The sequence below is a fragment of the Ammodytes marinus genome (assembly GCF_949987685.1).
Source record: "Ammodytes marinus genome assembly, chromosome: 25".
NCBI lineage: Eukaryota > Metazoa > Chordata > Actinopteri > Uranoscopiformes > Ammodytidae > Ammodytes > Ammodytes marinus.
Window position 1 is genome coordinate 423,257 of NC_137229.1, and position 12,969 is coordinate 436,225.

General features: G+C 39.4%; 1 protein-coding gene across 10 annotated transcripts in view; it reads left to right on the forward strand.

Annotated features, from left to right (window-relative positions):
* LOC307270236 (NACHT, LRR and PYD domains-containing protein 12-like) overlaps positions 1-8,620 on the forward strand; it is a 55,927-nt gene extending 47,307 nt beyond the window's left edge. For 7 of the 10 annotated variants that reach the window (XM_080053417.1, XM_080053422.1, XM_080053424.1 and 4 more), the window contains 11 exons: positions 515-688; positions 1,358-1,398; positions 1,613-1,668; positions 1,845-1,904; positions 4,019-4,062; positions 4,404-4,618; positions 4,952-5,217; positions 5,541-5,657; positions 5,822-5,966; positions 6,445-6,492; positions 7,164-8,620. In XM_080053417.1, the coding sequence (XP_079909543.1) occupies positions 515-688; positions 1,358-1,398; positions 1,613-1,668; positions 1,845-1,904; positions 4,019-4,062; positions 4,404-4,618; positions 4,952-5,217; positions 5,541-5,657; positions 5,822-5,966; positions 6,445-6,492; positions 7,164-7,420 (1,423 nt within the window). In that variant the 3' untranslated portion in view covers positions 7,421-8,620. The remainder of the gene's footprint in view (positions 1-514; positions 689-1,357; positions 1,399-1,612; positions 1,669-1,844; positions 1,905-4,018; positions 4,063-4,403; positions 4,619-4,951; positions 5,218-5,540; positions 5,658-5,821; positions 5,967-6,444; positions 6,493-7,163) is intronic. The other 3 variants (XM_080053420.1, XM_080053421.1, XM_080053423.1) reach the window with 3 other exon arrangements.
* Positions 8,621-12,969: the final 4,349 nt, after the last annotated feature.

The following is a 12,969-nucleotide window of genomic DNA, read 5'->3' on the forward strand; positions in this document are numbered from 1 at the left end:
GAAGTTCATTTGCTGAAGGTGAAATATTTATTTTGTTTCAGTTTAAATTATTATTATATATTTTTTTTTATAACACATAGATGATACAAAAACACAGACTTACAAAGTCACTGTGATAATTGACTAATTTATATACAGGCATTACTTGTTCTTATTTTTATTTCTCTTCTAAATTTAGTCTGCAGTAACAAAATAAGTCTGTTTAATTGAGAATAATTTAGTACATTTCCACTTTTAGTTCTTAAATAAAATGTAATTGTAAATTGATGAATTGCATTTGCTTTACTGAAAATATCTATTTGGTTTTAGTTCGTTTTAATGTTTTTTCACAACTAATACAATTTAACTGACATTATGATGATCCACAAACACAGAATAACAAAGTCACTGTGATTGGTTTAGAGTAAACTTCATTGATTAAGACATAATAATGTTCAGCTAAACATTCAAAACCTGAACACATCTGATTGGATTATAATTTAATCTTTATCTCCATCATTTATTCTTTATTCAGATTGTGGGGCTGCAGTTTGTCAGAGATCAGCTGTGCTTCTCTGGCCTCAACTCTGAAGTCCAACCCCTCCCATCTCAGAGAGCTGGATCTGTGGGTAAACAACCTGCAGGATTCAGGAGAGAAGCTGCTTTCTGACTGTGTGGAGAGTCCAGACTGTAGCCTGGAGACTCTGTGGTCAGTATGGAGTCAGACTCAGTCCAGCTGGTTCGACAGTATTGTACTAAACACAGGGAGGTTAATGCCTCACTCACATTAGGGGTTTCCCTCCAGTTCTACCTTCCACTGTGTGAGCGTCCCAACCAACCAATAGGAGCAGCTCCTGGAGCATCCAACATTTAGACAAAGTGAATATTATAAACAAGTTAACAGTTAGTTCATAGATTTGTATGAGAAGCTAATAGCCTAGCACAACAAATCAGTGGTTTAACGTCCTGAGTGCAGTTTCTCCTTATTTTACATTTCATCTTTCTTTTCTTTGTTTCTTCAACAAACAAAAAAAAATCCACCAGATAATGCAAAGCAATGCAACATTTTACAATTTAACAGACATGCAATTTTATTGTAGAATTAAAAAAGTAGTTTGTTAGTTTTTCATGTGATGTTTTTGGACCTCGACTAATCATTAATTATAAATTCCTTCATTATAATAATTATTATCTTATTATTTTTTACTAATGCAGGATCAGAACATGACTGTCTGCAGTCAGTTATGGTCTCTGTGGTGAAGATTTGATGATGAAAAGCATTTGATCAGTTGTCTCTGGACTCTGAAGCTGGTTAACTCAAACAATGAACAATTATTTAAACTTGATTCCTAACTTTAGGATTGTGTTCATTCTACAGGATCAATAACAAGGAAATCAGAGCTAAGGAACATGAAAAACGTGAGTAATGAACCAATGACTACTTCATCAAACTGTTTATAAACATAAAAAAAAAATCTGAAAATGAGCTTTTAACATTTAAAAAATATTTCAAATACATTTTTCATGGAGCTGTGATTTCTTAAATGTTTGAGTTTTGACTACAAATGGTTCTCACCCCATTCACGATTATATTGTTTCATTTATTCTCTCTTTCACTTCTTCTCTCCATCAGTTCGCTCTGATGTCAAACTGGATGTGCAAAAAAACCTGCCGGACGACGGCAAAAAGGTGAGAGGAGCATTTGTACAGTGTAAAGTCCTCCAGTATTACTATTGCAAACTAAAATTAAACAGTAGTTATTTAGACTTCAGTTGGTAATGTATACAGCCAACACTAATGGCATTAATAATATGAGCCATAAATGCTTTTCCTCATATTAAACATGGCATCAATATGTTTGTCAGGTGAAAGAAGCGACCCGACCGTCTAGTAGCTCAGACGGAGGAGGAGAGGGAAAGTCACAGGTGAGGTCCAATAACGGCTTGGTGATGTGTCAGTAGTGAACATTTATCTTGTGACAAATGTTTGGCTGATGATGTACTGTATAAGAATGGTTCATCAATGTCTGTATGAATGAGAGCTTTGAATAGGCAAATGTTTCCTCACTCTTCATAAGCATCGATGTGTTATTTCCTCAGGTGACTAATATTAGCACTTGGTTTATAAAGCACTGAATGGTTTAGGGCCAAAATATATTACTGATCTGCTGATACGTTATGAACCGTCCAGAGCTCTCAGGTCATCTGGGACAGGTCTACTTACAGTCCCCAGAGTTAAGACTAAACAAGGAGACAGACAGACAGACAGACAGACAGACAGACAGGTCTACTTACAGTCCCCAGAGTTAGGACTAAACAAGGAGACCGACAGACAGACAGACAGACAGACAGGTCTACTTACAGTCCCCAGAGTTAGGACTAAACAAGGAGAAGCAGCTTTTAGTTTTTCTGCACCGAATATCTGGAACAACATCTGGGGCCTCATTTATAACGGTGTGCGTAGAAACCATACTAAAACATTGCGTCCGCAGAAAGCCAAAAATGCGCTGCGCAAATTTTTTTTCAGATTTATAAAACTGTGCGGTTGCACGCAATCTTCCCTTTATAAATACCCACCTGCGGTGAATTGTGCGCAGACGATCTCCACCCCGTGTCCTCCCACTTCACCTCCCAGTTTCATCCCACAATCTACCATACATGGCGAATGCTAAATAGCTCCTGAATATGATGACGCACTTAATAAGCACGGAATTTTGACTGACATGAGGAAAAAAGGGAGGCAACGCGGCCGCAAAGAAAGCAACTGTGAAGGAAGAAAGCCTGTGACGTGCATGTGCTGCAGAAACTGGCACACACACATACACACCCGCGCGCTTATCACATATCATGATTGGCACAGTCGTTGTAGTCTTTGTAAAGCAGTTTCGCCCAACTTTGTACTGTATGAAATATCACGTAGGCTATTAGCGTAGACCTACCTGTAGTCCTATATGTAGGCCTATATAAAATATGGTGTGAAATAATGCCTATAGTCAATTCGAGAGAATTGTTTATCTCCCGTGAGGTCCACACATTTCCAACAACGTCAGATTATAGTTATATCTTCCAAGGTGAATTGTTATGGGAAATAGATGCGTGTAATGATTTGCTAAATTCATAACATGATTTTATCTAACGAAATTACAGTTTTAATTAATATCTGTTGGGCTTTACTTTGTACAAAACTACTTTTTACACACCTCTTAAAATTTGCTCTCCCGCTGGCCACTCACGGAAACACCTCCCGACGTATAGGATATTATTATAAAGTAGCGCTATAAGATTCAACTTATATCCAAAGCATGTAGACCTAGGCTACTTGATAAGTAATTCAACCTACATCACAACTGCATGCCATAGACTACAGTAGCCATATATTCACAACTATAGGTAAGCATATTTTATTGACTAAATATATTGGGTGCCAAGCATAATTTGTCTGTGTTTTTCTGATGACTGATCTTTATTTCGTGGTGTTGCCATTGAGTGTCGCTGATTCCCCGAGTCAGGAAAACCTTGCGGTAGCTCTACGCATGGTCGAAGGTTGGCGTAGGAATACGCACACTTCTCCGCAAATAATGTCTTTATAAATACCAACGTTTGCCACCGCGCATTTTCCCGCAAATTTCTTCCCGTCTACGCAAGGTTTTTGTGCGCCGCAAGCTTTATAAATGAGGCCCCTGGACTTTTCTGTTTCCCTTTTAACCTTTAATTTTTTATTCAATTTATTTGTATTTGTCTTCTAAATGCAATTATTTAAATGTTTAACAATTTGTCTGCCTGCTCTTAGTTTCGTTTTGTCTCTGTAATGCAATTTCTAATATCTAATCTTGATGGTTTTTTGTATGCGCCTTTGAAGCACTTTCAATGCATACACTTTCCTTGCCTAGCACACATCTTACACTGGCACTCTCTGATCCACACAATGAGCCTTAGTTGAATATTGACAGTGTGGATACAATATTCCATCACTTAACAAAGCAATGCAAGTTTTTACATTTGCTTTGAAATAATTAACTTTGTGCCTTTTTAAATTCAAGACTCCAGTATCCTTCTCGCCTGAACAGAATGGATCTACATACAGGTAATCATATAACATGACTAAACACTGTCTTATTCAACTTGTTTTATGGTTCATCAACTAGTTATAAAAGTTTAAAAACATTTTTTTTTAAAATGTTTTATGACTCAATTTGTGTTCAGCTAATGTGGTTTCTGTTTTTAAGTATTTGTGAACTAGTGTAAATCTATGTCATTACTTGTTATTGTTTGTGTAGTGGAATTAATGTTTAAGTTTCTTCACATCAACCTGCCAATGGACTAAAGATGGAGTTTAGCCTCTGGCGTATTTACATGTACATGTTCATTAATACGTCTTGCCCCTGAAACAAAGACATTGCAACAGACGTCAGCCCTTCTTCCCAGGTGCAGGTGTCCTGGTGCAGGTGTGTTCCAGTGTGCTCTGACTGGCCTGGTGTTTGTAATGGCTCAGGAGGCAGAGCTGCTCTACTGGACCGTCCAATGGGACGAGAGCCTCCTCCAACCAGCTGGCAGGACTGCTGCAGGGCCGCTGTTCAAGATCCAGTGTTCTGAGGACGCTCTCTGCCAGCTCCACCTCCCACACTGTGAAACAAAGGATGGTAAAGACATGGCTGTCCTTAATGTTAAACTGCAAACATTGTCATTAATGTGTAGCTACATTCAGGGACAAGCTAATAATATAGTACAGTTTATTCCTCACACTAAATGCACACATCCAGAGAGATCATGTGTGTGTCAGGAAAATGATGTTGAATTAAACAAAATAGCCAAAGGATAAAGGCTAACCTTTAGCCAGGCGTAACCTTGGGATGCTTCTGAGTTAAGGGCAATATATAAATCAACTCTCTGAGCTCAAGTAGTAAGAAATAGTTTAGGCAGAGATTTACCTTTAAGCAGCAAGACAGAAGTTGATCAGCTCTTTGCTTCCACAGTGTTGCTTGTTGATGGCCTGCTGTCTGTCGCCCACATCACTGATGATGGAATGAGCATCTTGGAGCCTCTGGAGATCACAGACACTCATGTTGCTGTGAAGGTCCCTCACCTCTCTGCCTTTGGCCTGATCTGGGATTTCTTTAAAAGGTTTCTGAACATGAATCTGCCAATAAAGGGCCAAGTCCTGCTGTTCCTCAGACCCCCATATGGAAGACGTCGGATACTCAATGTATTTCTGCTGCAGAAGAACGTCCCTTTGAGTGAGGTAAGGTTATTCTTTGAGGCTAGATTGATGATTAAACCCGCTCGTGGTGTAGTGGTTAGAGCCCCCCCCCCCCTCCATAGAGTCTCAGTCCTCTTCACAGCAGACCCGGGTTAGAATCCATCCCGGGTCGTTCTCTGCATGTCATTCCCCTCTCTGCTGCAGTCTCTACAAACTGTCCAATAAAAAGCATAAAAATGCCAAAAAATAAATAGATACATTTGTGGCCACGCAATATTTTATATATATATGTCACCGTAGTTTTTATACTTGTTCTATAATATGTCTGCCTTGGCTTGACTAATACAAATATCCTGTTACTGAAGGTTATGCCCAAACAACAAGGTGCTGAGAATATTGAAATCCCCACTGACTGTCTTGTGAGCGTTGGTCAAAGGTACAGTGTGAGCTGTGAACCTGAGAGCTACAGAATTCAGCCTAAGGTCAGTCAAGTCACTTCTACTTCTATACTGTAATTATTGTTAACAGAAGGATCACCAACACAATGTTAGCTGCATGTTGAAAATCAATTCATATTTGGCCATATACCAGAACAACATTTTTTTACCACAGGTTTCAAAATAACGCTTTGCTACTGGTTTTACAGGATGCAGAGTTTGACTCAGATTATGGACCAAATTTCCCTCCAAAATTTCAAGTTTTCCTTGAAATGGACCAAGAGGAAGTGACTTTGAAGGTCCGAGACCAAGAGAGGCGACAAGTCTGGGAAAGTTTGGTCCCTCTGAGAGGAGGTAACTGAATCACCCAGACCCAGTGATACACTGCACTAGACTAGAATACATATATCTATTGCTTTTTTTCACCACATCATTTCACTATCAATTTATCCTAAATACATACATTCAGAACAATGAATTTTGAATGCTGGGGAATTTTAAGACAGAGTTTAATGTTTTAGATTTCAGTAAGACAACTTTAAATCTTCCATTAGTTATCTATGTAGAATGGAATAGAGGAATACAATTTAATTAATTAGAACTTGAACGTTTAAATGAAATACGTACAATCAAAGCAACCAGATCAATCTGCAAAATGTTTTAGATATTTCTAATTAACATTCTGATGTCTAAAAAAAAATGGTTGTCAAAGATTGTAGAAGTCACAGCCAGCCTAGCATTTTGTTTGTTGTGTAACAGGACTATGCATAAACAGTAGACTAAGGCAGATCCATCATTCAGCTATTTAAATGTTTCTCTTCATTTCTTTCAGCTGCAGGCCCCTCAGCTGGAGCAGCTGGAGTCAATCTCATGGCAGACGGTAGGTGGAGCTGTAGTGAGACGTCTCCTCTGTAAATGACTTGTTCTCTGCTTCAGTCACTGATCAGACTGTCTAGAAGGAATCTGATATAAAAACGTTCTTCATTGGTTATTTAAAGGAATAGTTCAACATTTTTTATTTCTAGCTTCATGTCTCACTCTCCGGCTCAAGAAGAGGTGACAGAAACCGTTCCTGTAACTGTGTTGATTTGATATAGAAATGGTCAAGGGTCTCTCATCCAGGTTAGCTTAGCTCAAACACTGGTAGTCAAGGGGAACAGGTCAAGAGATAAACTTTACAACATCACTAAACTAAACGCTCCTGTGCTATTGTTGGGACGCGGTTTATTCACCACTTATTTCACTGTATGAAAGCACTTAACTGCATTAATGAATGCAATACACAATCATATATATATATATATACATTTTAAGTATAGTAACACATCATTCTGAACTATAGAAACCACCGCTACACAATCTGAAGTCCTTTCCTCAGAAAGTCATGAATTGTCAGAGTTTGATATTTGATGAATTTCAGTCTACAGTTTGAATATAGAAAGTAAAAGTGTTATATCATCTTCAAATGAAACCTGTCTTCAAAATAAATGTTTTAACTTGTCAGATCCAGTCAGTCTTTGGAGATAAATTTACTTTATTTGTATTTTACAGGCGAGCACTTTGTGGACAAACATAGAGGTCAGCTGATCCAGAGAGTGAGCCACATTGGAGCCATTCTGGACGAGCTCCTTGATAAACAAGTCCTCCAACAAGAGAGTTATGATGTAATAAGGGCCATGTCTACCTCTCAGGACAAGATGAGGAAGCTCTATAGATGTTTGAGTAGTGTTACCGCTAAAAACATCTTCTACGAAAGCCTTAAGGTAAATGAGCGTCATCTCACTGCTGAGCTTTGGAGACCGACGTGAATGTTGTGGTGAAATCCATTTTCAGACCAAACGTAGTCTACACTGAACAACATGTTATTTAAACATTAACAGTGGGGACACAGTGATCTTAATGCTGTGTGTCTGTGAGGGGGTTTATAAACATTCAACCTTAAACACTTAATCAAAGTTGTTTCCTTTAATTTTACCTTTGCATGAGTTACAATTTGTTTGAGGAATTGGGACGCTTTTCACTGGGGACAAAATGACCCAGATAAATTGGTGATTTTACAAAGCACTATTTAAAAGAGAAACAGAAAACAATGATATGAAGACATTAGGAACAATTCGATTGACAATGTTGGAAAAATGTTAAATGGAATAAAGCACCAGTGAAATATGACAAACAGTTTATCTCAGTCGGCAGAACGATTGTTAAAACAGGAATATCATAATTATTATCCTCAAGGTTTTTGGGTAAAGAAAGTTTAACCTTCATTGATGTTATAAGATTGTATTAATGACTTGTCTCTCTCTCTTGTGGGGTGATTCCAAATGTTTTTCCTATATTGAAATGTGAGAGCAGTGGGCACTGGTCAACAGTTTGTTCTTCCAATGATAACAATGGAACAGAGTCACACAGAAGAACATCTGTTTAAAACGTGTTAACTGCTTAAAGGGCTCATATGGTTTTGCATTTATATACTGATGTATGTTTTCAATCAGCCTATGGTTTATATCATTCCTGCATCTTTACTGTTAGATTTGTAATATTGGAACATATTTTGAATACATTCCTGTTGCACTCTGAAGTTGTATGCTCTTGAAGGGCTGAGATCATGAGGGGTGACCTGGGTTGAATGGACAGTGTCTGTGTGCTTAGAGCAGGTAACATGCTCACAGCTAAACCTAGATATGAGGCCTGTGTCTGTAGAAGACCGGATGAGTGTCAAAAGAGCAGCTATGGTGGAGGAGAGAGAGAAGTAAAGGAAAAGTGATGTTTATTCATGATATGCCATTTAGCCAATCGATTGCTTGTGTTTCATTGTATGACCGTATATGTCCTTATTGTAACCTTAAAAAGGGAAAGTTATGAAATCAGGGCTCTGTAGAAGCTTATGGGTTTGGCTTTCCAGGGTCTACAGAACATTTTATTTTTTTAAATTTGATTATTGGAATCTATTCTTTTGAATCATTTTATATTGTTTGAATAAATTGTATATTTTTGCAAAGCTCGCCGAATAAAACCATCTTTTGATTTACTGAAAAGACGGAATTGTCAATCCTCCTTTTTGCTTCTTCACACCACGGCGCTCTGGAAGAAGACCTGACCCTGCTGCTCATGGGGGGGGGGGGGGGGGGGGTTGTGATACCAAATAATTACTGTTGATTATGTTTGTATTTCTATTTTTACTGGTGGTTAGAGACACCAGTTGAATCATTCTCGCTCACTGCTGCATATCTGACTCTAGAGGGCGCTGTCTGATAAATAAGTTTGGTTTGCTGCAGCACAAATCATTTTCTGCTTCAGACCGTTTGTAGAGAGTAGAGACAGAGATGAAATGTGTCAGAGAGGGGAATGACATGCAGAGAACGACCCGGGCTGGATTCTAAATGAAATGAGCCTCTATGTCAAATAAAAAACACAATAAAAAGCAACACATAGAAAACAGCGAGAATTTAATGTATTTGCAACCTGCAACTATTGCGTGAAAGTTGTGAAGATAAAGTGCTTAGAAACAATGCACTGTTGTCCGCCTGGTTCTCCAGCCGATTCTGCAAGTTATAAGTGTCCGATAACAGTGTCTCAGAGGCGGATACATGCCGCGCTTAATGCCGCCACTTCTGCGTCCTGCTGCTGGAGAGACCGCACAGACAGGTGCCCACCAGGGCTGGACTGGCCATCGGGCGTACCGGGCAATGCCCGGTGGGCCGGCAGGCATTTTGGGCCGGGCCGGGTCCATAAAAAAAAAAAAAAAAAAAAAAATCAACATTTTTTTTTTTTTTTTTTAATGGACCCTCGGCTGTGTGACTCGGCCCGGCCAAGTCACACAGCCGGGCCGAGGTCCCTTCCCTCTCGGGAGTGCCATGGACATATAAATGTGCGTGCAGGCTGTCAACTTCACCTGAAAGTTAAATAAAACTTTGTCCCAGGCCATTACTCATTATGATTGGTTCTAGGCTGGGCCTGGCCCAATCACACACACAGCAGAGGGCCGCCCATTCAGAGGCTGCATTGAATTGTATTATCACGCATTCAACTTCTACTCTGTAATTATGAGCATCTGACGATGGTCAGTTACGTTCAGGGCCGTCGGACTGCGGACAGGCTTGGGGGGGCCCAAGGCAGAGGGGGACTGTAACCAAAAAAATAAAAACTTATTTTAAAAAAATTTTACTGGCTCAATATAGGCCCCTGATCTTTGAAGGCCCAGAAAAATGTTAGGGGGAAAAAAACAGATATCAGGGGCCTCATTTATAAAGCTTGCGGCGCACAAAAACCTTGCGTAGACGGGAAGAAATTTGCGGGAAAATGTGCGGTGGCAAACGTTAGTATTTATAAAGACATTATTTGCGGAGAAGTGTGCGTATTCCTACGCCAACCTTCGACCATGCGTAGAGCTACCGCAAGGTTTTCCTGACTCGGGGAATCAGCGACACTCAATGGCAACACCACGAAATAATGCTCTGTCATCAGAAAAACACAGACAAATGATGCTTGGCATCCAATATATTTAGTCAATAAAATATATAAGCTTACCTATAGTTGTGAATATATGGCTACTGTAGTCTATGGCATGCAGTTGTGATGTAGGTTGAATTACTGATCAAGTAGCCTAGGTCTACATGCTTTGGTTATATTTTATAAGTTGAATCTTATAGCGCTACTTTATAATAATATCCTATACGTCGGGAGGTGTTTCCGTGAGTGGCCAGCGGGAGAGCAAATTTTAAGAGGTGTGTAAAAAGTAGTTTTGTACAAAGTTAAGCCCAACAGATATTAATTAAAACTGTATATTTCGTTAGATAAAATCATGTTATGAATTTAGCAAATCATTACACACATCTCTTTCCCATAACAATTCACCCTGGAAGATATAACTATAATCTGACGTTGTTGGAAATGTGTGGATCTCACGGGAGATAAACAATTCTCTCGAATTGACTATAGGCATTATTTCACTTGTCACACCATATTTTATATAGGCCTACATATAGGACTACAGGTAGGCCTACGCTAATACGTGATATTTTATACAGTACAAAGTTGGGCGAAACTGCTTTACAAAGACTACAACGACTGTGCCAATCATGATATGTGATAAGCGCGCGGGTGTGTAACCTATGTGTGTGTGCCAGTTTCTGCAGCACATGCACGACGTCACAGGCTTTCTTCCTTCACAGTCGCTTTCTTTGCGGCCGCGTTGCCTCCCTTTTTTCCTCATGTCAGTCAAAATTCCGTGCTTATTAAGTGCGTCATCATATTCAGGAGCTATTTAGCATTCGCCATGTATGGTAGATTGTGGGATGAAACTGGGAGGTGAAGTGGGAGGACACGGGGTGGAGATCGTCTGCGCACAATTCACCGCAGGTGGGTATTTATAAAGGGAAGATTGCGTGCAACTGTGCGCCGCACAGTTTTATAAATCTGAATTTTTTTTTGCGCAGCACATTTTTGGCTTTCTGCGGACGCAATGTTTTAGGATGGTTTCTACGCACACCGTTATAAATGAGGCCCCAGGGCCCTTTCATTCGTCAGTACATTTGTTATTTTTTAAATAACATAGTTCGGGGCTACGAAGATCAGGGGCCTATATTGGGAAAATTCACGAAGCTGACTGGATTTTTTAAACATGTACATTTCTTCTTTCTGCTTTTTGGTCATTCTGTGTCTAAACATTATTCCAGAAAATAGTACTAAATAGCTTACATAGGAAACAGTTGATTTAGCCTTAGTTTTCTCCTCAAAGTGCACCAGATTGATGAATTTTACTTTAACATTTAAAAAAAAATCTTCCGGGGGAGCATTCCCCCGGACCCCCCTAGAAGGTCCAAGGTCCACGACACAGTCTCCCAAATTCCTGTGAGAAACACTGAGTGTGTGCATGGTTATTAAGAGTCATTAGACCAGGGGTTGTGTTCAAGTACGCGTAATGATTTGGTCATTCATCTATAGAAACATTGTGTTGTTATCTGGCTCAGACAGGGACCAGTCACTCATACGTTTTGGACTATAGACAAACATAGCTTTTACATGTTTGTATTGTAAGACCGCCTCTCAGAGGGCCCATCAGGACTTCCTGTATAGGGGCCCAGAATTTGGTGCAATGCCCCTGCCTCCGCATATCGTATAAATAATCATGGTGGGCTGCCATGGCCAAAAATGCCAGGGCCGATTTTTTGTCCCAGTCCAGCCCTGGTGCCCACCCATTGACTGTTGACAGTGTTCACGTCAAATAAATAATACTGCCAATGTAGAGCATGTTCACGGTGCGTTAGGCGGCTTATATGAACAACATGAGGGCTGAGAATAATGATCAGATAAATGAATGATCACACGCTGTGACAGCTTTCTTCAGTCGGAGCTGCAGTGTGAAGAGACGAAAAACTCAAATACGCTTCTTTTTATTTTCACTGTGGCCCTAATTCGCCGTCGTCTAAATCCATGTTAATGTTGTGTTGTGTGTTTTTTTTTTTTTTTTGTAAGAAACACAGTCATCCTGTATGCCAGACGTGTGACGAAATGTGACAAAGGAGGAGTTTCCCCCGTATTTATAACATGGGCCTATAAAGAAATTAATGTATAAGATTTATAGTTATATAGATTTATAGTCACGGCCCTATTAAGAAATTTGCAGAGATAATTTATTTTTTCCTGTGACGTATTCCTTCACGTAGGTGACGTTGACCAATAGGGGCAGTTGGTGGAAGAGAGAGGAGAGAAGTTACCGGTGTAATAATTATTCCCTCCATTGTGCCGTTAGGTGAAAATATGTTTGTTTTCTCTGGAAACAACACGCCTGTCTTTGTGATGTGTCAACGAGGGACGACCAGGACACGGTTAAAAAAGAAGAATACTGACGAGAGAAGGAAATATCAGAGGCACTTCAGAGAAACGGTGAGTAAACTGCCGTTAACTGCCGGTTGTAGATTCAAGCTAGCAAATCATTCATTGTCTCCATGGTAACAGCTATCAGTAAAGTGGTAATCATAATTTACCGGTAGACTACTCGAGTTAACATGGTAAAATAGCACAGTGTAAAATAAATATATTACAAGTAAATGTCCAATGGTGTCCAATGTAGTCTTATTTTCTGTAATTAACGGCACAAATGTTAATCGAAATAATCGTCTAATGAATCTAATACAGTGACCGTTGTAATTTTGTGACCGCCATGATGAGAAGGCAAAACATAAGAGAGGAAAATATATGTATCCTTTCATTTCCTTACATGAAACCTCTAATTGTAGGCCAGGCAAAGTAAGGCATTTTGGGGCCAAAAATAGAATAAATTGTAAAATAATTTTTTTCAGCTCAGATCATTTCTATGAGGTGTCCAGAACAACATACTAAAAGTCCTAAGAAATCC